This window comes from Bos indicus, chromosome 27, assembly GCF_029378745.1.
Source record: "Bos indicus isolate NIAB-ARS_2022 breed Sahiwal x Tharparkar chromosome 27, NIAB-ARS_B.indTharparkar_mat_pri_1.0, whole genome shotgun sequence".
In the NCBI taxonomy this organism is placed as follows: Eukaryota; Metazoa; Chordata; class Mammalia; order Artiodactyla; family Bovidae; genus Bos; species Bos indicus.
Genome location: NC_091786.1, coordinates 3,054,887 through 3,079,091, shown reverse-complemented (window position 1 = coordinate 3,079,091; position 24,205 = coordinate 3,054,887). Strand labels below are relative to the sequence as shown.

The window sequence follows — 24,205 nt, the reverse complement described above, 5'->3', positions numbered from 1 at the left end:
CCTTGTCACTTTTCCTTGATTATCCATTTTAAGTTTTCATGTAGCTGTTTCCTACTCAGGATCATTTTATGATATTGGCGCCTCTCTGTTTTCATCTTATTCAAGGACTTCTCTGAAATTCAAAGCCAAGTGCACATTCCAAACTCTACCTGATGTAAAGATTAGGGTGGATACTTCTTTTAAGATCACTGTGTTTTCACAGCCAGCTCACAGAAAATGAAGCAAAGATGGCTAGGTACTTTTAAGACTCAAAATGTTGCCAACTTGTTTCTGTCTTCCTTTGAGAATAAGGTTGAGCCACCTGTGAACGTCAGGTGTATAATAACTGCACATCACAGATCTTAGAAAAGACATAATTTCACTTCTTTTTTTAGTGGTAGTTCAGTTCACAAGGCAATATAATTGGTATACTGTTACATCTTTCCATAGAACTAAACTAACAAATCAGAAGAAAGAAACCCTCTTTCCGATTGTGTGTCATGATTTTGGATTCAGAAAATATTTGCCACCCATGAAGAGTGGTGCTTGATGGAGGTACTTGTGTCTGAAGCCACTTTTAAATGTGCTTTCTCTCTTCTGCCCCTTGCAGCCGAGGGGGCCTGCGGAGGAACCTTGCGGGGAACGAGCAGCAGCATCTCCAGCCCCCACTTCCCTTCCGAGTATGAGAACAATGCCGACTGCACGTGGACCATCCTCGCAGAGCCCGGGGACACCATCGCACTGGTCTTCACTGATTTCCAGCTCGAAGAAGGATACGACTTCTTAGAGATCAGCGGGACAGAAGCACCGTCCATATGGTGAGTGCTGGACAAGAGACATCTTTCTTGCCCTGCTCTTCTGGCTGCTACAATGTAACCTATAGGGTGAATGATTTGTCAGAGCTTCTGGGATGTTTCTTGCTGGTTTTGGAGCTAGAGAAGCTGTCTGGTCCTGGACACTGGAATTTGCCTCAGTTTGGGCTCCTATGAAGCTACACAGGAGAGGCAGCTAAGTGAGCTGAGCTAGTTTTGGATTTGGTCTGGAGTTGATTCAGTGTCAACAGATATTTTTAGATGGTGGTGATTTTAAAATGTCGTGATACCAGTCATTTGTCGCCTGTGCTGTAAATATGTGATTATGTACATCTTTTCCTCTGTGGAGACCATGTGACTAACCTGTGCAGGTCACAAGAGAACCATAAATGCTCATCTGATGCATACATAATGCTGGTTATCTGATCAGTTCCCTGGCGTGAGTGCTGGTGGTGACAGGAGAAAACCCAATCAAATCCACTATAATAGCCTCTGGTTTATGGTGTTTCTTGCATGAGCAGACTTTGCTGTGTTCATAATACAACTGAAGAATAGATGTTTAAAGATGTAAAATATACATAAAATTAAGTCAATTGATATGAGTTGAACTGGATTTTTTTGGTCTTGTTTAATGTTTTAATTTCTTAGCATTTTAAGAACTGCAACTGCTACCTATTTCAGGTCTTCAACAACAAGGAAACTCCACTGTAAGTTCAAAATAAGTTGGAATGGAGGAAATATTGGCTCTTGATGCATTGGTGGAGGGGATGAAATGAGTGATTTTGAACATCTCTATGGGTTTAAGTTTGCATTTCAGTACAGAGACTGAAGGATAAAAATATCAAACCTGACAAATGTCATAAGTTAGACCACCTGTTTTTACACCAATTATCAACACTGAATTTTACTTTATTTTCCAAGACTCAACATTCAACGCAGAGAATTTGTATTTATAGACGGTTATTTCCTTTCATTAATTTTATTGTCCTTATGTTAAATGTTACTTCAATTAAGAGAAAAATAACCACTGCCTCTGTGATATTTGTTTTCCGCTTCATTCATCTGAGCAATACTTTTAGATTGAGCAGGGTTACCCTTTCGCTTATTTGATGTTATACAATTTAAGTTTTAAGACTCAAAGATTGATTATGTTATTATCTGTGTAGCTTCTTGTACCGTCAGAGCTCATGGAACCTGATACCAAACTGAAAGTTGGGTGTCCTGGATTCTGCTCCAAGTTCTGTCACAAATCATCACTGTGACCTTGAACAAATCATTTAACTGCTTATATAAAAAGAAGCTGTACTAAATGAGCTGTACTGTTTTAAATTAATTCATTCAACATCTACTGAGTGCCTTTCTCTGTCCATCAGTGTAAGAGGTTCAGTGATGCAACACTCTCCTGGATCTAAAATCACCTTGTTTTATTCAGAAAACCATTGCAATGCAAAAATATATGGTGACACATTCTTAGAAATTCAGCCATTCCTCGTTAAGGCCTTATTTGTGAGAGATTCCAGAGATCTCAGGCATTTCCTGCATGTGATGTCAGGTTGGGAGCGGGGAGAGGCAAAAGTGAGGCATATTGGATGACGGTTGTATTAATGGCATCCGTGGTCAAGGTTGGCTTTTGCCAAACAAACTTTGTTTATGCAAGAAAGGAAGCTCTACAGTGTGAGTGTCCATGTCCAAGTCTGAAAGAGAAACAGGGATGCTGAGCAGAGACACGGAGCACAGTGGTGCAGAGTCCTGCAGAAGTCCTCATGGCCCTCCACACAGTGTGAGCACCCTGAGCAGGCAGACCCCTTGGTCTCTTTTGTCTGCAGTAGGCAGACCGCAGGACTGACTGATCTCACTTGATGTGGTTTTGTCCGTTTCTTCTTTTCTCATCCCTGCTGGTTTCTCTCGCATCCTTTCCTCCTCTCTGTTTTATCTCCACCAGTCCTTTCCCCGACTCGGGTCCCCTCTTCCTTCAATATCAGACTCAGAAAAGTGTGTGTGGATGGGCTCTTGAATGTGCTAACATTGTGATCTGTCGGAAATGCCAGGTGGGGCTGCGGCCACGCGGGTGCCTGAAAACAACAGGGTACAGTCCTTATCATGTAGGGAATGTTGGAGGAATCGCCCCATGTCTTCCTGGTGCTTGGCTTCAGACTGAAATGGTTTCCAGCTCTCTGAACTCTTTCTCTTGGCGTTTGCCAGGACACCATATTCAACAGCAATCTAGCAGCAGTGGGTAGGACCCGAGCAGTTGTTGAAAAACCCTGGGTGGGACTTGTGCCCTGTGTGCCTTCCGGTCTAATAAACGGGGTTTCCTGTTGGTTCACTGTGGTTCCTCTCTTCTGATAGTCCTCATCAGACATGTATGGGGCTGTGTTGACAGTTACCTTCTCGAGATGACTTGCACCGTCCTGTAGGCATGCACAAAGCCCTGTGCACTCATTGTTGACATCCTTGCCCGTTTCTGATGAAGAGTCCTAGAGGCACAAAGGATGGGAGATGGCAAAGCTGAGGGAGCAGGTGAGGGGCGAGGCTGTGTCTGAAGGCCTCTGAACCCAAACCACATCTTCTTTTCACTCTAAGACTGTCCCCCAAGTGGAACAGTCCAGGTTTGAGCCTAATGGCCTGTTGGGGAAGTTCCCTTTCCTCTGTTTCAGGACTGACACTGGGGTTTGGATCCTAAAGCCTTGAGCAGACTACCACCTTAAGGGAGATGGGCTACTGGAGAAGCCTCTGAGCACACAAGTGCGTCAGTAGAGTCAGGGGCAGCAGAGCTTCTTGGGGTGACATTGAGTGTTTATCACAATTACAAAGAGGAATATCTTGACATGACCATAGGACCACTTTACAAGAGAATGGTCTTCAGTGGAGGCAGGAAAGGAAAACATGGTTTTCCGAAATCGCTACGGAAACATACGTGGGCACATTTACAATACAAAGCAGAGCCACTGGGTTACCTTTCCAGATTTATACAAACGCATAATAGAACTTATCTTCAAAAGACTATTATTTAACTGTAATTTTCGAGTGACAGCCTCTGCCATGTGTCAGACTCTAAATTGGTATATTTAAAAGATTTACCCATCCCCTAACTGCAAGAAAAATACTAAGTAGCCATGTAGGTGGGTGTACTTCATCTCGGGTGCAAGGTTACACGTCAATGACAGCAGGACCATGCTAATGGCTATGGGTGTAGAAAGAGTGCACATACACATATAATTTTCCAATAATCTATTTTTAAAAGACAGACTATACAAGCAAGGGCACTCTGAGAAGAAGCTACTTGGAAAATTGTTGAGAAGAATAATAGGATTAGCCTTATTTTCAATTCATTTGGAGTGAAGTTACCAACTCAGCTATGTTTTATGTAAGGGTTGCCATGGCTACAGCAGAGGCAGTCTAAAAGTGGTGGATGATGTAAAGTTCCAAAATTGTCCATATGTTAATCTTGGTGTGTTGGGGGGGAGGGGGGAGGGCAGAGAGGGGGGGCGGCATTCGCTTTAGCCTAAGCCACTCTGCTTCCATCAGATGAGGCTTGATTCATTTTGAACTGGTTAGATTCTAAGTTTAGACAGGTCAGCCTCTTATACCTTCAATACCTTCTTTAAAGGGACAGCCGTCTGTCCTAGTTGTCTTTGCAGTGTGGTCCAGTAATTACGATTTTTCCTGAAGTCAGAAACCTGGTTAGCAGTGAGGCTAACCATTCCTTCTTACTTTCTAAAGTGATCCAATCTAACTCCTAATTCTGGAAATATCAAGAGGAAAGTAAAAGATTGATTTTATTTCAGCGTTAAGCTACTAAGGTTTCTAAATTAAGACATGGTGGTTAAAAGAATTTGGAACATCACAAAGTCTTGACAAAAGACCAGCAAGAGAGTGTTTGATATCTTTAAAATATGCACTCATATCTGGGCATAATTATCTACCCTGTTTCAAGACGGGGTGAGTGTGTCTAGGGGTAGAGAAGGAAGAAAAACAAAAACTCATGAATGTGTTTAAGATGTGCCCTCAGGCTTACTTAAATGCATTAGTTTCTTAAAAAACCTTCAGTGACTGAGCTACGACGATTGGAATAAAACCCAGCTGAAGCCTTAACAGATCATTCAGGACTTTTCAGAGCATGGTCCACCCTGCCCACCAGCCTGGCCTTTTTCATCCCCGGCAAACACCGTCACTTTGCCCCATTAAATGCACCTTGGTCTTCACCTTAGCGGATGTTTGTGTCTCTTGTGTGTATGTTCAGGAGCCAGCCTCCCCGTGGAACACCCAGGCTGCTGAGCTGAACAGACATTAAAAGACGTAAGTGACATGTAGGTGGTAGAACATGGGGAGGAGTACCACCAGGAGGGCGTAGAGCTTTACACCACTGTCCTCCCTGGAAAACCACACTGATCATAAACTCAAGAGTGCTTCCTAGTCTCCTCAAATTAACCCTGATTTCTTATATCAATAGAAAATCTGTTACATATGATTTTTTTTTTAAAGCTTAAGTTTAGTTATTCACTAAGCAACATGGCCCTACCCCTTTGCCTGTCTGGACTGTGTGAGATTACATGTTAGAGGACAAAAAGTAGTCTTGTAACTACACTTTATTCTGTTCCCATTAACCAGGCAAAACTTCACCATTAAATCAATCTAATCAGCGATTTGCTGAAGCCAAAACAGAACTTCAAAGGAACTGGCAAAGCTGAGTGAGCTTTGAAGAACCCTTGAAGGGTCAATTAACACCTGCAGTGTTTATCCAGCTTGTCACTTAATTGATAATTGACTTGGTGTCTATTTAATTTCTAATGAGGATGGATTATAGAGGCATACACAGAGCCATCAACACCCAAAATCAGTCCCTTGGCTGACCTGCTGCCTGTACAGAAAGGAAGCCCTGGCCTCTCCCTCCTCATCTTGTTTTTTAACTGTTCATTTTAATGTCATTTCGTGGAGAATCTGCAAAACCAGCTCAGACCATTGGTTTACCACCCAGCCCAGGTTCCCCTAACAGTCACATCTTATATACCTGTAGCGTTGTCATAGAAACCAAGAAGTTAACACTGACACTAACTCACGGATGCACCTTTTTCTGCCCCAGAACTCAGTCTAGGGGTCTGTGTGGCATTGAATTCTGTGTCTTTCATGGTCTCCAAGTTGTGACTGTTTCTAGTCTTTCTGTTTCCATAACCTTGACCTCCCTCATGTCATGGTTCAGTCTGGTCACGTTGTTTTGGGGGAAAAGGTGGCATTTTTCAGGTAGAAGGAGAAAGAGACCATAGAGCATTGTTCCATGACCACCAACTGATATAATTGCTTTTTTTTTTTTTAATGTTTTCCATTTTTAATTTAAGTATAATAATTACATTACACAGACCTATTGTAATGTTGTATTTAAGCATTTTCTATGGAACAAGCAAAACATAAACAGATATCTTATATGTGTGTGTATGTATGAATCAGTCTATGAACTTCTACTTTTCTGAAACCTCTGCATGCTCTCCAAAGGCCTGAGGCCATAAATAACATGTTGTCATTATAACCCTTTTCCTAAGTCCCTCTTGTACTCAAAATATCTTTCTCTAAAAATTTCTTAGAATAACACGTTATTCTAAAAACAACTTACACTGAATAATAATATTCACCAGGTATTGCTAAGTACCAGGCAAGTATAGGCAGTCACCACGGCTTAGAGATACTCTTTTCCCCATTTCATAGGTGAGACAGTGGACTCAGAGAAGGTTAAATGCCTTGCCTCACAGCCTCACAGATTCCAGGTGGCAGAGCAGGAGTTGAAACAGAGACAGTCCCAGACCATAATTCTTCACTTATTTAAATATGTCAAGATGATATTCCTATATGGTCTTTAAGTCAAGATAATAAAAGTAAATAGGAATAATTTTATTTTTTTATTATTAAAAATAAAAGCATGTTATACTCTGGAATTGTCCCAGAGTGACTGCCATTTTGTCTGACCTCACTGGACACCACAGGGAGCCTAAGGCACTCCAAAGCCAGATCTGGCCCTATTATCTCCGGTGGTGACGCAAGAATCCTCCTTTTAAAGTCTTCTTTTTCCAGTCTATCATGTGTAAGATAAGGTGATAAATCTTACTTGGTATGAATAAATTATTGGTGTTACAGGCAATGGGAAAACTTTCCCCTTAGAAATATAAATTCATTTCACAAAATACAAATTGCCTGTTTTTTGTTGTTGGTTTTTATTTGTTTAGTTGGTTGTTGTCGGGTTTTTTTTTTTTTTTGGCAGTTCACCTCTCTCTTTGTATGTGGTCTTTTGTCCAGGAAGCAAAATTACAATTAAATTAACACTTTTAAATAAATTTCCTTTTTAAAAACATACTTCCTTTTAAGAGTCTGTTGTGCAAATCCTATTTTATCCATTCTCGGATAATAGTTGTAAGTTTTCTTTTATTCCTAAAATCAGCCAAATTTGTCTGTCATGGTTTTCCAATTGTACATTTTGATGTCTTCATTTAAAGTTTCTCTCAAACTCTGAACATCTAATTTTCATGGAGCACTGGTTAGGAGAATAAGGTAATTTTGTGCAATCTAAGGCATCTCTGAAGAATGTGCCACTTTATTGCTCAGGTTCCATCCTGTGGGCACATGGCATGCATGCTCGGAGAGTCCTGTCTGTGAGCAGTGGCTGGAACAATGAACGTTTCCCATCAGTGGACTTTAATAAGGCCAAGCACTGAAGTAATTCTGATTTGAAACCCTTTACACAACTCAGTTCAGTTCTGTTCAGTCGCTCAGTTACATCTGACTCTTTGCAGCCCCATGGACTGCAGCACACCAGGCCTCCCTTGTCCATCACCAGCTCCCAGAGTTTACTCAAACTCATGTTCGGTGAGTTGCTGATGCCATCCAACCATCCCCTTCTCCTCCTGCCCTCAATCTTTCCCAGCATCAGGGTCTTTTCCAATGAGTCAGTTCTTCGCATCAGGTGGCCAAAGTATTGGAGTTTCAGCTTCAGCACCAGTCCTCCCAATGAATATTCAGGACTGATTTCCTTTAGGATGGACTGGTTGGATCTCCTTGCAGTCCAGGGGACTCTCAAGAGGCTGCTCCAACACCACAGTTCAAAAGCATCCATTCTTCAGCGCTCAACTTTCTTTATAGTCGAACTTTCACATCCATACATGACCACAGGAAAAACCATAGCCTTGACTAGATGGACCTTTGTTGGCAAAGTAATGTCTCTGATTTTTAATATACTGTCTAGGTTGGTCATAACTTTTATTCCAAGGAGCAAGCGTCTTTTAATTTCATGGCAATTAGAATCCATCTTTTATTTAAAAAACCAGGAGGTTTTTATTTTTGTGAATTATGAGCTTTAGAATATCTGGAACTTGGGGAACCTCCTAAAGCGATTCCTTTGTGGTTGGATAAGGAATCTGCATCCTGCAAGGATCGGTGCCTTGCCCCGCATTGCGGGGTCCTTTCCTAGGAGAGAAGGCCGGTCTCTGTGTGTCCTCAGAGCAGAGCCCACTGCCTGTGGAGCCGTTCTCATCTGGGTGGGGCAGCAGGGCCTGTTTCCTCTAGTTTCTCTATCTTCTTGCCATAGCAGGCAGCTTGGGATAGTAGCTAAGAGAAGCCTCCTTACTCAGTCTAGGGATATGGCCTCAGCTTTGCAACTTGCAAGCTTGAGGATGCAGAGCGGGCTGCTGTAAGTCCCAGGCTGGTGTCTGTGAGATGGAAATGGCCCTGACAAGACAGCAGAGGCTTGTGAAATGGAGCAAAGGAGGGGTGGTTTGCAAAGCCCTTGGCCCATGGCCTGCAACATACAGTGATTTCTATAACTGGTGGAATGTTTATTGCTCTAAGAAACAGTGCCATAGAGACTCCAGAGTTCTCATATTTTCAAGTTAAAATGTTCTGAAAACCCTGCACTTTTGTTTTTAACCTGTATTTAATTTTAAAGGGCTATTTTTAGAAAATAACCTTCCTTTTCTTTTAATTATAAATGCTTTGTTTCTTCTGTGCTGAACCTTTCAAACCTGTGTCTTGTCTTTGATACACCATTCTTTTTTTTTTTTTGAAAATCCAAATGCTATACATGTATACCTGTGGCAGATTCATTTTGATATTTGGCAAAACTAATACAATTATGTAAAGTTTAAAAATAAAATCAAATTGGAAGAAAAAAAAAAAAAAAAAGAAAATCCAAATGCTATATATGCCCAGGTCATTTTACTATTAAAAGTAGACAACTTAGGAAAAATATAATGCAAGAACCATAGAATTTGTACCAAAGTGTATATGCATCTATTTGGCAAACTCTAAAGCACATAATGTGTACCCACAATTGTGACAGATGCTAGTCCAGTGCTTCTCAAGTGCATTGCGTATAGGAATCAGCCAGGATCTTTTTTCCTTTAGGATTACATCTCGAGAGATCTGAGAAAGGCACTGAGATTCTCCATTTCCAGCAAGTCCCCTGGTGATGCGGGCACCCCTGTTCTGTGGACCAGACCCAGAAGTGAGGCTCCAAAGCATCTGGGTGGGGGGACAGACAGTGGCCAATGAATAACTGCGGTAACTTCAGATTAAATTTCAAGATTACAGTACAGTGTTATTAACCATAGTCACAGTATGAAACATTGAATCCTCAGAACTTGCCCATCTTAGAAGTGGAAATTTGGACCCTTTGACCAAATCTCCCCATTTCCCCCACCATCCAGCCCCCGGTAACTACCATTCTAGTGTTGAAGTACATGAGTTCTATTATTTTGTTTTTTAATTTAGATTCTACTTGTAAGTGGTGTGGAGTATTTGTCTTTCTCTGACTTATTTCACTTTGGGCTAAAGAGTTAGTTTCATTTGCCAAAGATTCTCAGTCTTTTAATATCTTACTTAACATCAGCTAGAGGATGTAGCAATTCACCAAGCATATTTGACCGTGAATCACATGTCTTTGGTGGGATGTAGATTAACACCTAGGGCCGTGGGTTAGGAAAAAGCTCTGCTTTCTGACACATCACAGAGACTGGCCTGATCTGATTCCAGGCAAGGTTTGCATTCCATTTTGCAACTTAGACTGAAAGTGACTTGATCCTCACTTGCAGTTTCCTCTAGCCTTGCCCTCAATCCCTTTTCTCTGTCTGCAAAGCCTCCTGTTCTGCTGTGTCAGCAAAGTCCTTGGTCATCAGCTCAGATGATGAGAGAGAGAGTTGGCCTTGGAGTGAGAGTGATGATGGTTTAAAATGTCTTTTTTTCTTCTGTGTAGCTGGGTGATTTGGATTAGCTATTCAAACTCCAAGAGTTTTCATTTCCCAACTGTAAAATGAGGTTAATGATACTTAGCTTGCGGAGCAAAGATTAAAATATAGGTCATAACTCTGTCACTGTCCATGGTACAGAGATACTGAATAAGCCATATCCATCATGATTGCCAGGCTGTGTATGAAACATGAGGAATCAGCTGTAGAGGTGAAGAGAGCAGTCTGAGTTTGAGGAAAGAGAAACAGTTACCTTGCGAGGCCATCAAAGAGTGTTTCAAAGACCCTGAGAGCAGAATGTATGTGGACAGAAAATGTGTGGGGACATTTTGAACATGGGATGTGCAAAATGTTTAAAATATATGCATTTATATATATAAATGAATAGATTATATATATATATATGTATATATATATATATATATGTATATATATATATATATAGTTGCTGTTGTTCAGTCACTAAGTTGTGTCCCACTCTTTGTGACCGCATGGACTGCAACATGCCAGACTTCCCTGTACTTTACCATTTTCTGGAGTTTACTCAAACTCATGTCCATTGAGTTGGTGATGCCATCCAACCATCTCATCCTCTGTTGTCCCCTTCTCCTCTTGCTTTCAGAATTTCCCAGAATGTATGTATCAGCTTCCCAGGTGGCATTAGTGGTAAAGAACCCATCTGCCAATGCAGGAGATATTAGAGACACAGGTTTGATCCCTGGGTTGAGAAGATTCCCTGAAAGAGGACACGACAACCCATTCCAGCACTTGCCTGGAGAATCCCATGGACAGAGGACCCTGGAGCCTGAAGGGCTATGGTCCATAAAGTGGCAAAGAGTCAGAAATGACTGAAGCAACTTTGTGTGTGTGTATGTGTGTATACACTTGGCTGTACAGCAGAAACTCACACAGCACAATGAAGGAACGCGACATTTCAAATGTCCAGGACTCATGGTTGGAAAGTTTGGGGGTTTCTGGCTGTGTTCAAGGATCTCCATTTTGATCGGTACTCTAGAAGAGTTTCAGGGAATGCAACTTCTAGAAACAGGGGGATGCCTTATGAAGAAACTCTGATGCTCTTGGCTAGACCAGGGGCAATTTTGGGGGCCTTCCCTACTTGCCCTTTCCTGTTGCCGTCACAAAACACCAGCGTGCTTTAACGTGGAAACTCTTTCCAAAGATCTTCTAAGGCAGTTATTCCAGCATTAGCTGAGGGACCTGCTCATTTCAACTGTAGCTTCCAGCTGTGTGACCCTAGATAGTAGAGCAGCTCCTGTAGGAGGACTAGAAAAGGAGTCAGACATTCAAGAAAGAGCATAGAAATATAAGGAGGGAAACTTGAGGCTAGGGTTGGTGAAAGAAGTGAAAAGCATGCAGCTCATTCAGACTGGGTTTGAGATGTCCAAAGGAAGAAAGCACAATGAATTGGACAAGAAAAACTAATTTGGGGGCCAGAGACAAATGCAAGGGAGTGAACCTCAAGCTGGAGGTAGACACAGTGGTGAACCTCAGTGTTGAGACAGATGCAGGGGTGAACCTCAGCATGGAGACAAATGAAGGGGTGTACCTCACCATGGAGGAGATGCAGGGGTGAACCTCAGCATGAGACAGGCATAGGGGTGAACCTCAGCATGGAAGAAGTAGTTGCCAGAGGCTGGGGTGAGATTCCTAACATCCCCCGCAGAGCTTTCCTGTGTCCACAGATCAGTTTTGTGAAGGTTTCATGTACTAGGAGGAGGCCACCACTCCATACAGGCAGACTGCCAGTATTCAGAAGAAGAGCAAGCGAATAAATTATGTGTCCATTTTCTGTAGCTTTATGTTGGGCAACTTTTAAGCATTTGATCCCATTCAAAAGTGTGTGTGTGTGTGTGTGTGTGTGTGTGTGTGTGTACATGTTAGACCAGGCCAGAAGGTATGCCTATATTTGAAAGAAAGAAAGCGAAAGTTGCTCAGTTGTGTCCAACTCTTTGCGACCCCTGGACTACGCAGTCCATGGAATTCTTTAGGCCAGAATACTGGAGTGGGTAGCTATTCCCTTCTCCAGGGAATCTTCCCAACCCAGGGATCAAGCCCAGATCTTGCAGGTGGATTCTTTACTGTCTGAGCCACTAGGGAAGCCCTATATTTAATTTCTGTTTAAAGAAATGTGTGTAATGTAATCCTAATGACTGGAAACAGATATGTCAGCAGGAAAAATCATTTCTGTATCTGGATCATCCACTTCTCTCCCATTACCACCAGATTCTTGTTCGTAGTTTGTATAGCTTCGTAGAGTTACCATGAATTGGATCAAAGCCTGAAATCAGGTATTGATTTTACAAACATCAGTTCAAGCTTTCTCTCTCATTTCCTCCCTTCCTCCTGGTTTGTGTGCTCCGACACACATGCACAAACATTTGCGTATGTGAGTGTGCGTGATACAGACGCTGAGCTCAGAACCAAGAAAACACATTGATTTTTTGGAAAAGAAAATTGGCAGTCTGTTCAAATCAAGCTCTAGTTATATTTTTTTTTCTTTCTTTAACTAAAAAAAAAAAGTCAAAATACTATACTTGACTATAGTATTTTTTCCTTGATGTACCTAGTTGAAAAATCATAATATTATATTTAAGAGTGGAAGGATTCAAAAAAAAAAAAAACACCAGTCATTATTTAATGTTGTATTCCATTCTAGAAACATATATCCGTGCATCTCTATCTAGCTTTATCATCTTAAAACCAAAGGCACTAACCGTTGAAATTAAACATTGTAAATTGGAAAACAGCTACTCATCTGTAGCCTTTGGCAGTGGATTGGAATTTAGCTCAGTACATTGGGAACAAGTGTGAAATTTTAGTAAGAACATCAATCTGACATTTGATGTGAAGTTTGCCACTGATTTTGAGTATCGTTTCACTGTATAGATCATGTTTTACAAGTGCAGCTCGATAGTCTTTGGGCCAGAATTTTCCGTGACTGCTCTGCACTCCCGCTACAATCGAGTGTCCCAAGAGATGACTCAAAGGTTCCCTAAGGGAAGAATCTGTGGTAGCAATGGCCCATCATCATGAACTTGTGATGAAAACACATCTCTCAGAGTCAGTACCATGACCTGAGGAGGACCGCTGTCTGAGAACACTGTGATAAAAGGAATCCATGGAAGAAAAGCAAAGTCAGAAATAAAAACGGCCTCACCATTAACAAGGGCTATTGTGGGACTTGTGGGCAGTTTTCTGGTCCAAGGTTTGGGCAGGTAGCTCCATAAGCCTGTTTTCATGAATGGCTTAATATATGAGTGAAGTTTTGCTGACAGTCGGGGTTATTTTAAGTGTGGGAGGAAGTAGGAGATACTGGAGACCGTCTGAATTGCTGGACATTCCAAGAGGAAGAAGTTTGCAGCCTGGGTTGGAATCCCAGCAACACTGTTTATCAGGCTCTGTCTTCCTGGGTTGATGAGGCCCATTTTTTTTTTTTTCCTGCAAAGTGGAAGTTTCCAGGTTCTTGTGGGGCTGTGGCAGGGAGGATGCTCATGGCTGAGCCCTGCCCTTGACCCAGGGTTGGGGGGCGGTGCTGTGACCGTGGTGGTTACTGTCCTTGCTGCTGTCACAGTGGTCCCTTGGCTGCTCCTTCCTTCATCTCTTTCTTCGGTTTTCTACCAGCAGCACCTCCCACACGAGAGCGGAGAAGCGTCCTTTGCATGTGCCCAATCCCCCTGGTTTCTGTTCTCGGAGGCCCTGCCTTGTCTGCTGGTGTCTGGCCTTTCCAGGCAACATCTTGCCCACTTACTTCAGTAGGATATTTCTTAAAAGTAGTGCTTCTTAATGACGGGTGACCTCATGGATATTCCAGATCTAGATAATGCATATCATTCATGGTGAATCAGTACTCTTCTGCTCATAGGGTGTTTAATCATAGTAATGATAGCAACAGTACTGAAGACCTAGATATGGATTCTGTGCACCAACCTGGTTGTAAACGCTTAATTCTACCAGCTACCCTTGCTGTATGTGCAATTATGATCCCCATTTGCAGATGAGGAAACAAAAGACATCATAAATCACACAGCATCCTACAGCTCATGAATGCAGGTCCAGGACATAAACCTGACAGCCTGAAGTTTGGCCCAGCTCGTGGTTCACTCTGTGTAGCTTTATACTACAGGAAGCCTATCAGACAAACTCCAATATTCCTGGTAGGTGTGCTGATGACCCATTTAGGAAGGAGGTTCTAACTACTCCTCTTACTGTCTTTGCCAAGTGTGTGGGGTGTAGGATCAAAGTTCCCCGTTGCATGTTTATCGAGTGTATGAATGAACTACCTAATAGTCTTTCTTCAGGGGACGCTTAGAATCAAAGAGAGAAATGATGACATGGCAGATCATTAAAACACAATCAGAGGGGGACATCACTGGTCTCATTTATCAAATTTAAAATGTAAAATGTGAGCCATGTGTTGTGAAGAGAGTTTGAAAAGACTTAAGTAAGCAAGGTTATATTTTCTCTACTGGGAAAAGTACTGTGGATTCCATACGGGAGGTATGTGGCGCATCCAGCATAACTTCCACCCCGATTTTCTACTGGTGGTCTCCTGGCATTCTGGCATGTGTTACACTAGTAAGCCGGAGAAGGCAATGGCACCTGACTCCAGTACTCTTGCCTGGAAAATCCCATGGATGGAGGAGCCTAGAAGGCTGCAGTCCATGGGATCGCTAAGACTCGGACACAACTGAGCAACTTCACTTTCATGCATTGGCGAAGGAAATGGCAACCCACTCCAGTGTTCTTGCCTGGAAAATCTCAGGGACGGGGGAGCCTGGTGGGCTGCCGTCTATGGGGTCACACAGAGTTAGACACGACTGAAGCGACTTAGCAGCAGCAGCAACAGCACACAAGTAAGCCAGTGTTGGAGTAAACTGGCAGGAGGGGCGTTTTTGACTGTGGGGAAGCCATAGTTTGCACATGGTAGTTTATGGAGCCCCTGAGTGTGGGTAGTGGTGTGGACCCAGGTGAGGGGAGGATGTGCTCTTTAGTGGGAAACCCAGTGGGAATTTCAGGGATATAGGGATTCAGCCTGAAAAGACTGCCTTCCGCTGAACACAGGAAAGGGTTTATAGAAACGCTAACTCCGACCAACACAGCTGCAGTTCAGGGGGTTGGACATGACTTAACAACTGAAAAACAATGATTAAGTGATATATTGGAAAATGCTTTGTAGTCTGTAAAGCACTGAACAATGATGCAGTTGATTTTATATTTTAAAAATGTAGAAAGGGGGAAACATAAAAGTAACTCACTGGGAATAGAAGATGCGACCTTGGTGAGGTTGGGGGCTGAAAGAACGTAGGCACGTCTGTGCCGTCAACAGTATAAGAACCCCATGAAGTCCCCTTCCTAGTTCTCGTGTTTCCACCCCAGCTGTGCTGGCTGAGGATACAGCCACACTATTAGAGCAAGTGATCTTTTTGGAGTATCCCTCTCTGTGTACTAGGTTTATCCATGACTGCCTGCAATTCAAACAGCCTCTAAAATTGAGGTTCTTTTCCACACCACCTTAGTCAGCCTAGTCTCCCAAGTTAAAGTACCATAAACTTACTGGTTTACAAGCAACAGAAATTTACTGCTTACAGTTCTGAGCCTGGGAAGTCCATGATCAAGGTGCCAGCCTACTCAGATCCTGGTGAGAGTCCTCTCCTGGGGTGTGGATGACTATCTTTTCCATGTGTCCTCACTTGGGCACCAGGGTGGGTTGGGGGAAAGTTCTAGTCTCTTTCCTGTTCTCACAAAGACACTAATCCCATCACAGGGGCCCACCCTCATCACCTCATCCGAATCTTATTGCACCCCAAAAACCCCACTTCCTCTTATCACCCCATTGGGAATCAGACTTCAATGTATAGATTCTGGGGGGATGCAGACGTCCATCCACAACACGCACCACATCCTGTGAGTTAAAAGCAGATTAACAGCCAAGTTTCCTGCTTTCTTTCTCTCTGCCTTTCGTCTCTGCAGGCATGCTGACACCTCCTTAACTTTTCATCAACATTTCTCTCATGTCTTTAGTAGCAATCAAAATAAAATAATACTTGCCTGGCACCTCTGATACAATATTCAGAATACATGAGAACATATTGCAGTCTGCTGCTAGAGAAGATGTCCTGCATTTCCTGACCTAAAACAGTGTTATGGAGATTTCACCTGTGTGTGCGTGCTCCACTCTGACCACAGTTATAAACCCGGCAAGGGACAGAGGCGCCATGGTTAAATGCGTAAAGCAGAGCCTTCTAGTGTTGCTCTGTGCTGCCCACGTAGTGCTGTGTGCATCTGGAAGAGACATCTTATGGCCCAGGTGTTGCATGATATTATTATTTTTCTTCTTGTCATCTTCTAATTGCTGTAAAGCCCACGCTTCTAGGAGGCAGTTTAAAACCAATGGAACCTGTGGTTTGCAATCAACTGCATATTATGACATGAATTCCCCATCCACTCACTGTTCCCATATTGTGTTCCTTTCATTAAAGCTAATGGGAGCACTGGGAAGGTGATCAATGGCAGGCCAGACCTCAGTAAACAGAGGATGTCTCAGAGATGGGAAGCCACCTTCCCTTCAAAGCATCATGATTGTAATACGCTCATGTAATATTTTGGGGACACATCTTTTACACCAATATCAGCATGTTCAATTAGTGATAATTAGAGCCCAGCTGGGAAGAGCCATCTCAGTACCACTGTGAAGAGGGCGAACAAGGCAGATGACACTCTTCATTCGAATCACTTCCCCACAAACATGCCTGAGTCTATTCATTAGCCCCTAAGAGAATCTATCCTTTCCAAACCCACCTGTGGGTGTTGTATTGCTGCACTGCAAGGCATACTGAAGCATTTACAATTATGGACACATCCTTGAGTTTCTTGGAATAACATCTTTATTGATAGGTAGAATCCAGGAGTACAAATAGAATATGAGTTGAATAAATCTGTGATTATAAAATATTGTATAAATGAGAGGCAAAATTAGGTGTGTTTAAGAAGACCGAAGTAAAGAGAGGAGTATGAAGCAGTTGGTGTCCTGAGGGATGGCAGGCTATGGGGTTACTGAAGCTTCAAGTGATTGATTACCCACTGACCCAGCCCACGAAGTCCCAGGGTACAGCCCCCATGGGGGACCTAGGGTCACAAGTTTGCTGGAAATGAGCTGTTTCTTCACTAGATAGGAGGCTTTTCTTCAAGGCAGACCTTGCCCTTCATTTTGTTAGTCCCACAGGAAGTTCCCAGTACACGATGGTTTGATGACGGAATTGTCTTGTGTAAAAATTCAAATTTACAACCACTTCATTCAGCACTTGTTCAAGCACTGTGTCTTTTCTGGGGGAGCTCCAGTATAAGATGAACATAACAGTCAGACATCCATGCGAGCTTTTGGTGCCATTATGAGTGAAATGGATCCAGAGCTCTATTACCGTTCTTTTGTTTATGAATTTATCCCTAACCTGTGTTTACAAATTACGCCCATTGCCTTGTTTGAACAAAACACATACAGAATAATATAATGAAATAGAAAATGAAAGCCAGGAGGAATGAATTAATTAACTATAAACGGAGATGAATAGAATGGCAGAGACCAAAATTAATATTTAATTTTTAATTTCCAGCCATCTGTGGCAAAAAGGGGACCTTGGCAATTTACCACACGCTTATTAGCAGCAAAGCGAAGTTGCCACATTTCTCTTGGTGTTTTAACATGACATTTGAAAGTAAAATTTAACCTGAGACTTTTTACCTGGGTCCCAGAAGAATAAAAATATGTATTCTTCTGAATAGGAGAACAGTGGATTACCTGTGAGTGTCCCTCAGGGTAATTTTTTTAAAGTCAAGTCCATGATATCCAAAGCAGTTCAGAAAAGAAACACACACACACACAAACCAACACTTACACCTTTCTTGCTTCAGCAAGAATTATTTTCATCTTCTATTTTAGGCTGCTATGCTGGGTACCTGGGGCAGGCAGGCTGTCCAGAAAGGAATGAGACCTAATTTGTCTTCAGGGAATCCATGATCTAGTTGGATCATCTTGTAGGAATTACTGTAGTGGGTAAACTGTGGTAAGTAATCGTAAGAAAGATAATGAATATTAGCTGATTATAATCTCAGGAATTAATATATCATTTCTGTTTGAGAGCTCAGAATAAATTTAATAGGGGAAGTTTCATCCTAGGATTTTGTAATGTTGACATTAGAATGAAAAGAGCAAAACATACATCCAAGTGGGGGAAAAATGGAAGCAAAGGTGATCACAGTTCCCAATAAGCCAATCCCCATAGACCTAGCAGGAGACCTCAGTCTGATCCCTGGATTGGAAAGATCCCTTGGAGAAGGGAATGGGTACCCACTCCAGTATTCTTGCCTGGAGCATTCCATGGGCAGAGGAGCTTGGCGGGCTACAATCCACAGGGTCACAAAGAGTCGGACACGACTGACTAACATTTCCACTTGTTACTTGCATAGACTTACCAACACACAGCCTCATACCCTCAAATACACATTTCCTGATTCATTCACTGGCCTGTCATGTCTAGGTCATATGTAAAATACTGGCCAACTAATATAATTATCTTGCTGTTAACTAAAATAGCAGGGAATGTAACATTTTCATTCCAATATTGCAGAATGTGAATCTGTATTTAAGAGCTCTGTTTAAACCCAGGTGTGGCAGGAAATGCTCATATGCATCTTCAGAAACTGTTCATAGTAGATCCAATCACTCTGTCAATAGCCTCTATCAACTGCTGTCCTTCTCTGAGAAACACTTCTCTCCATTAAGAGATCTATGTCAACAATTTGGAAACTAAATGGGCTCTTATGTATCGGTTTCCCTAGAGGGTGCAAGTTTAATTATTCACCCTGATCTCTTGTGGGACACACTCCATTTTTCAATAAGCTGTATTTTTTTTGGTATGTAATCAGTAGAGAGTATATAAAGCGGGTAATTAAGCCCCATCAATTAATAATACTTTTGTATTTGTTGTGTAAACATAACTGGAAACAAAATCCATGCACTTGCCAATTGTTCTTTTTTTTCCTGTCGGTTGTTCGTTTATTTATTTATTGTTTTAAATTTGTGGATAATTGCTTTAAATGTTGTGTGGGTTCTTGCCATACAACAAAGTGAATCAGCCACAAGTATGTGTGTGAGTGTGTGTGTGTGTGTGTGTGTGCACATATATACATAGTCCCTTCCTCATGAGCCTCCCTCTCCACTGCCGCACCCCTCTCGGCTGTCATGGAGCACCAGGCTGAGCTCCCTGCGCTGTACAGCAGATTCCCCCCAGCTGTGCTATGGATCTTACACACAGTAATGTCTGTATGGCAACGCTACTCTCTCTATTCATCTCAGCCTCTCCTCCTCCCACCCCTACCCATGTCCATTCTCAACGTCTGCATCTCCACTCTTGCCCTGCAAATAGATTCATCAGTACCATTTTTTTTCTAGATTCCATATATATATATATGTTAATATACAACATTTGTTTTTCTGACTTACTTTACTCTGTATAATAGGCTCTAGGTTCATCTACTTCGATTCAACTGACTCAAATTCATTCCTTTGTATGGCTGAGTGATATTCAATTTTTCTTTTCTAATATGTTTGGCTTTAACATAAATCCAGACTCTAAATGTAAAAATATTTTTAAACAGTAGAGTAAAAAGAGAAAATTTTTCATATCATAGCTCAAAGAGCAAGAGCTGTGGACTCAGACAAACCCTTGTTTGACCACTTAGATGAGTAGCTAATGTAGCTCAGATTAATTCAGTTTTCTTATCTGTCTGGAGAGACCATCTGCCTAGACCATGATCACTAATTCATTGTTTCCATTTGAGTTTTTTATGTATGTTTTCTAGGCTCTGTGCAATGCCCTTGTCTTCATAGAGTTTGTGATCTATAAACATATTTTAAAAAAAAAAGAAAATACCTACAATTTATGGGAAAAGCCATGAATGAAATGAGATCAAAAGAAAGACACTTTGGTAAAACGGTGTTCCAAGTGGTAGGGAAAGCAGGAGATTTGGAGAGACAGAAATTAAACAGGAAACCGCAAAAGGAGATCCCATTTAAATGAGTTGCATCAGTGCTTGAAAGCAACTGGTCCAAATTTTCCAGTAATTGGTCCAAAGCAAAAGTTGAAGACATTCATCACCACTAGACTGGCCCTTCCAGAAATGTTAAGGGAGGTCTTCAAGAAAAAATGAAAGGATGCTGTGCATAAAAGGAAAACATGTGAACGTATACACTCACTGGGAAAATCAGTTATAATCCCATGAAGTTCAGAAAAAAAGGAAGGCAGTTGATTAAAAAAAAAAAATGCTACCTGTACATCCCCCTCTAAGCTGGGGAAAGAAGATAAACTGTTAAATCTTCAGATCAGAAATACTCACTTTCAAATAACTCCTCTAGGATATCTGTTCTGGTGAACTGTCATATCAGAACTAAATATCTCCCACCCACACAAGGTGCTCACCTGTGGAGGATGTTACTGCCGTAGAAGCCCAGCCTCTGCTCTTTTTTCAGGATCTGAATTATCCCTGCACTTGAGAGTTTGCATTGATTGGACTCCAACTCTGAAAGTTTAATCTGACTGTATTGAATAGGTCAAAGGCAACAATAATTAGAAATTATATATGAACAGTATGATTTGAAGTTAAATTAAAAACTGACAACCAATTTTCAAGAGTGAGTTATCAGGGAATACTTTGAACTACATGGTGATGATTTCCTCTCTTTCTTTAGCTTGTATCTAATGAAGTGTGTGCCAACCATGGTCTTTGAATCACTCATCTCATGGACATTCTTAAGTCAGTCCTACTAAGCAGTGCTCTGAAGCCATAGAAGTTTCATTCCCAGGGATGTGTTTCATAAGTCACATGAGGTATGCATCATCTCTCAGAGAAACCTCGGGGCAGCCTCCCAGCATGGGAAGAAGCCACCGAAGCAGCATCCAGTGGACAAAGAGACTCCCTCCTCCCTCCCACCCAAGAGTCATTCCACTGTGACTTATTAGTGTGTTTGTTTAATTGGATTTGTATAGGGGCAGTGAATGGGTTCCACCCAATAATTAGAAAAGGAAATGTCCAGTTTAGCACTAAAAGACTCAGAGCCTCAGTGTCTACAGATATTTTCCAGTTGTTCCAAAATCATCATATCTTGAAGGGGAAAAACAGGTACATTTGCGACAACCCTTTCTGTCACCTGGCTGTTTCTATGTAAGAATATTAATAGAAAAGGAATGGATGGCATAGAGAAAGGGTTTAGTCTTAGAGGAGAGGGCCGCAGAGGATGAGGGTTAGATGACATCACCAGCTTAATGGACGTAAGTTTGAGCAAACTGCCGGGGACAGTGAAATACAGGGAAGCCTGGCATGCTGCAGTCCATGGGGTTGCAGAGTTGGACATGACTTAGCAACTGAACAGCAGCAACAACACAGACTCCATCCCAGAGGCCTAGTGATGAGCATACAAATCAGAGTCCAGGAGAGGGACTTTGCTGGAGGCAGGGGCTGCTGCAGGGTACGCGTGCCTGGCCACCACCTGGAAGACAGTGTTATTAAGGAAGGAAGGCAAACTGCTGGACATGATTTGAATGTGGAGACTCTAAGAGTGATTTCTCAGAAAAACTGTCATCAATAATCAGTCTGCCGGTTGATTAATTTCACCTGCCTTCTGCCCACCACACCAGAAGCCCCAGTATTTATCATCATCATTTTATAAAGCACATTCTAGGCCTATTATAATGAGCATGTAAAACATGATTGAGAATCTTCTTGAAAACTATGAGACAGTCATTATTCTACAAATTAAAATCTTGGCTAAAGGTGTTAAATATAAAGCTAGATTGTCCAGTGTGTAGATCATCACCCTTCTTCTAGCCCAGGATTCTTGGCGGTGTGCCATGGAACTCTTGTGAGCAAATCTGAAGTATTTGTACCCCTCATCAGAATTTGGAAGAAAATTCTGTAACTAATTATTTCTTGGCTTTTTGTTATTCTGGTTTGGTTATCTCCTGTTAACCAAATTTGTTTACATTCATTAGTAAGTTGCTCCAAGCAGTTGGGTAAAACTATTTTATAGGCTTACAATTTTAACCATGACATAATTTGGCAGTAGCCCGATCACATAGTTTGCATATAGACATGCATCATAATTTTCAAATCATTAGAAGTAGGGTTTTTTTTAAGGTTATGAAAAAAATGTCAGTTGGAAGCTGTGTTTTTGACAGATGAGATTTAAAATAGTTAAAAATACACAGATCATTTTAAACATTAACAACTTCATCCAGCACAAATGTTTTCATTAACGTGGGTTCTGGGTTCTTAGCGAAGGATGGTTGGGATTTGCTCCATCCAATCAAGACAATTTTATTATAATACCTGATCAATTGATATATTATTTTGAATAAAGTAATATGGTATCAGGCCGATTTTACTTAAAATCTGGAAACATACGTGAATTATCCTATTATATACTCTATAAATAGGTGCTTGCTGCTAAGTCACTTCAGTCGTGTCCGACTCTGTGCGACCCCATAGACGGCAGCCCACCAGGCTCCCCTGTCCCTGGGATTCTCCAGGCAAGAACACTGGAGTGGGTTGCCATTTCCTTCTCCAATGCATCAAAGTGAAAGTGAAGTCACTCAGTCGTGTCCAGCCCTAAGTGACCCCATGGACTGAAGCCTTCCAGGCTCCTCCGTCCATGGGATTTTCCAGGCAAGAGTACTGGAGTGGGGTGCCATTGCCTTCTCCGAAATAGGTGCTTATGACTGACTAAATCACCAGCACTTTTAAAGACACACTGTTTTATAAGCAGTTTGAACTGCTTTTTCACCCGTTACTGAAAGTTTATCATGAACAAAGTTTATTATTAAAATAAATATAAAGTTATCAAAATAAATATTTTGAGAGAACTACATTTATAAATACTATAAAATGTTTTCCTTTATATTTATTTAATTACTTTATTTTAATTGGGTGATAATTAACCAGAGATCAAATTGCCAACATCCCCTGGATCATCAAAAACGCAAGAGAGTTCCAGAAAAACATCTATTTCTGCTTTATTGATTGTGCCAAAGCCTTTGACTGTGTGGATCACAATAAACTATGGAAAATTCTGAAAGAGATGGGAATACAGGACCACCTGACCTGCCTATTAAGAAATCTGTATGCAGGTCAGGAAGCAACAGAACTGGACATGGAACAACAGACTGGTTCCAAATGAGGAAAGGAGTACATCAAGGCTGTATATTGTCACCCTGCTTATTTAACTTATATGCAGAGTACATCATGAGAAATGCTGGGCTAGATGAAGCACAAGCTGGAATCAAGATTGCTGGGAGAAATATCAATAACCTCAGATATGCAGATGACACCACCTTTATGGCAGAAAGTGAAGAAGAACTAAACAGCCTCTTGATGAAAGGGAAAGAAGAGAGTGAAAAAGTTAGCTTAAAGCTCAACATTCAGAAAACTAAGATCATGACATCTGGTCCCATTACTCATGGCAAATAGATTGGGAAACAGTGGAAACAGTGGCAGACTTTGTTTTTTGGGGAACCCCAAAATTACTGCAGATGGTGACTGCAGCCATGAAATTAAAAGATGCTTACTCCTTGGAAGGGAAGTTATGACCAACCTAGACAGCATATTAAAAAGCAGAGATATTACTTTGTCAACAAAGGTCCATCTAGTCAAGGCTATGGTTTTTCCATTAGTCATGTATGGATGTGAGAGTTGGAATATAAAGAAAGCTAGGCACTGTGGAATGGATGTTTTTGAACTGTGGTGCTGGATAAGACTCTTGAGAGTCCCTTGGACTGCAAGGAGATTCAACTAGTCCATCCTAAAGGAGATCAGTCCTGGGTGTTCATTGGAAGGACTGATGTTGAAGCTGAAACTACAATACTTTGGCCACCTAATGTGAAGAGCTGGCTCATTTGAAAAGATCTTGATGCTGGGAAAGATTGAAGGTGGGAGGAGAAGGAGATGACAGAGGATAAGATGGTTGGATGGCATCACCAACTCAATGGGCATGAGTTTAAAACTCCCGGAGTTGGTGATGGACAGGGAGGCCTGGCTTGCTGCAGTCCATGGGGTTGCAAAGAGTTGGACACAACTGAGTGACTGAACTGAATTACTGTATAATATGTGGTGGTTTTCTCC

The 24,205-nt window shown here is 41.7% G+C and overlaps 1 protein-coding gene across 1 annotated transcript in view; it reads left to right on the top strand.

Moving 5' to 3' along the window:
• The window catches only part of CSMD1 (CUB and Sushi multiple domains 1), a 2,070,704-nt gene that overhangs the window by 1,028,298 nt on the left and 1,018,201 nt on the right, over positions 1–24,205 (top strand). Inside the window, exon 5 of the mRNA XM_070781602.1 lies at positions 590–797. Coding sequence (XP_070637703.1) covers positions 590–797 — 208 coding nt within the window. The remainder of the gene's footprint in view (positions 1–589; positions 798–24,205) is intronic.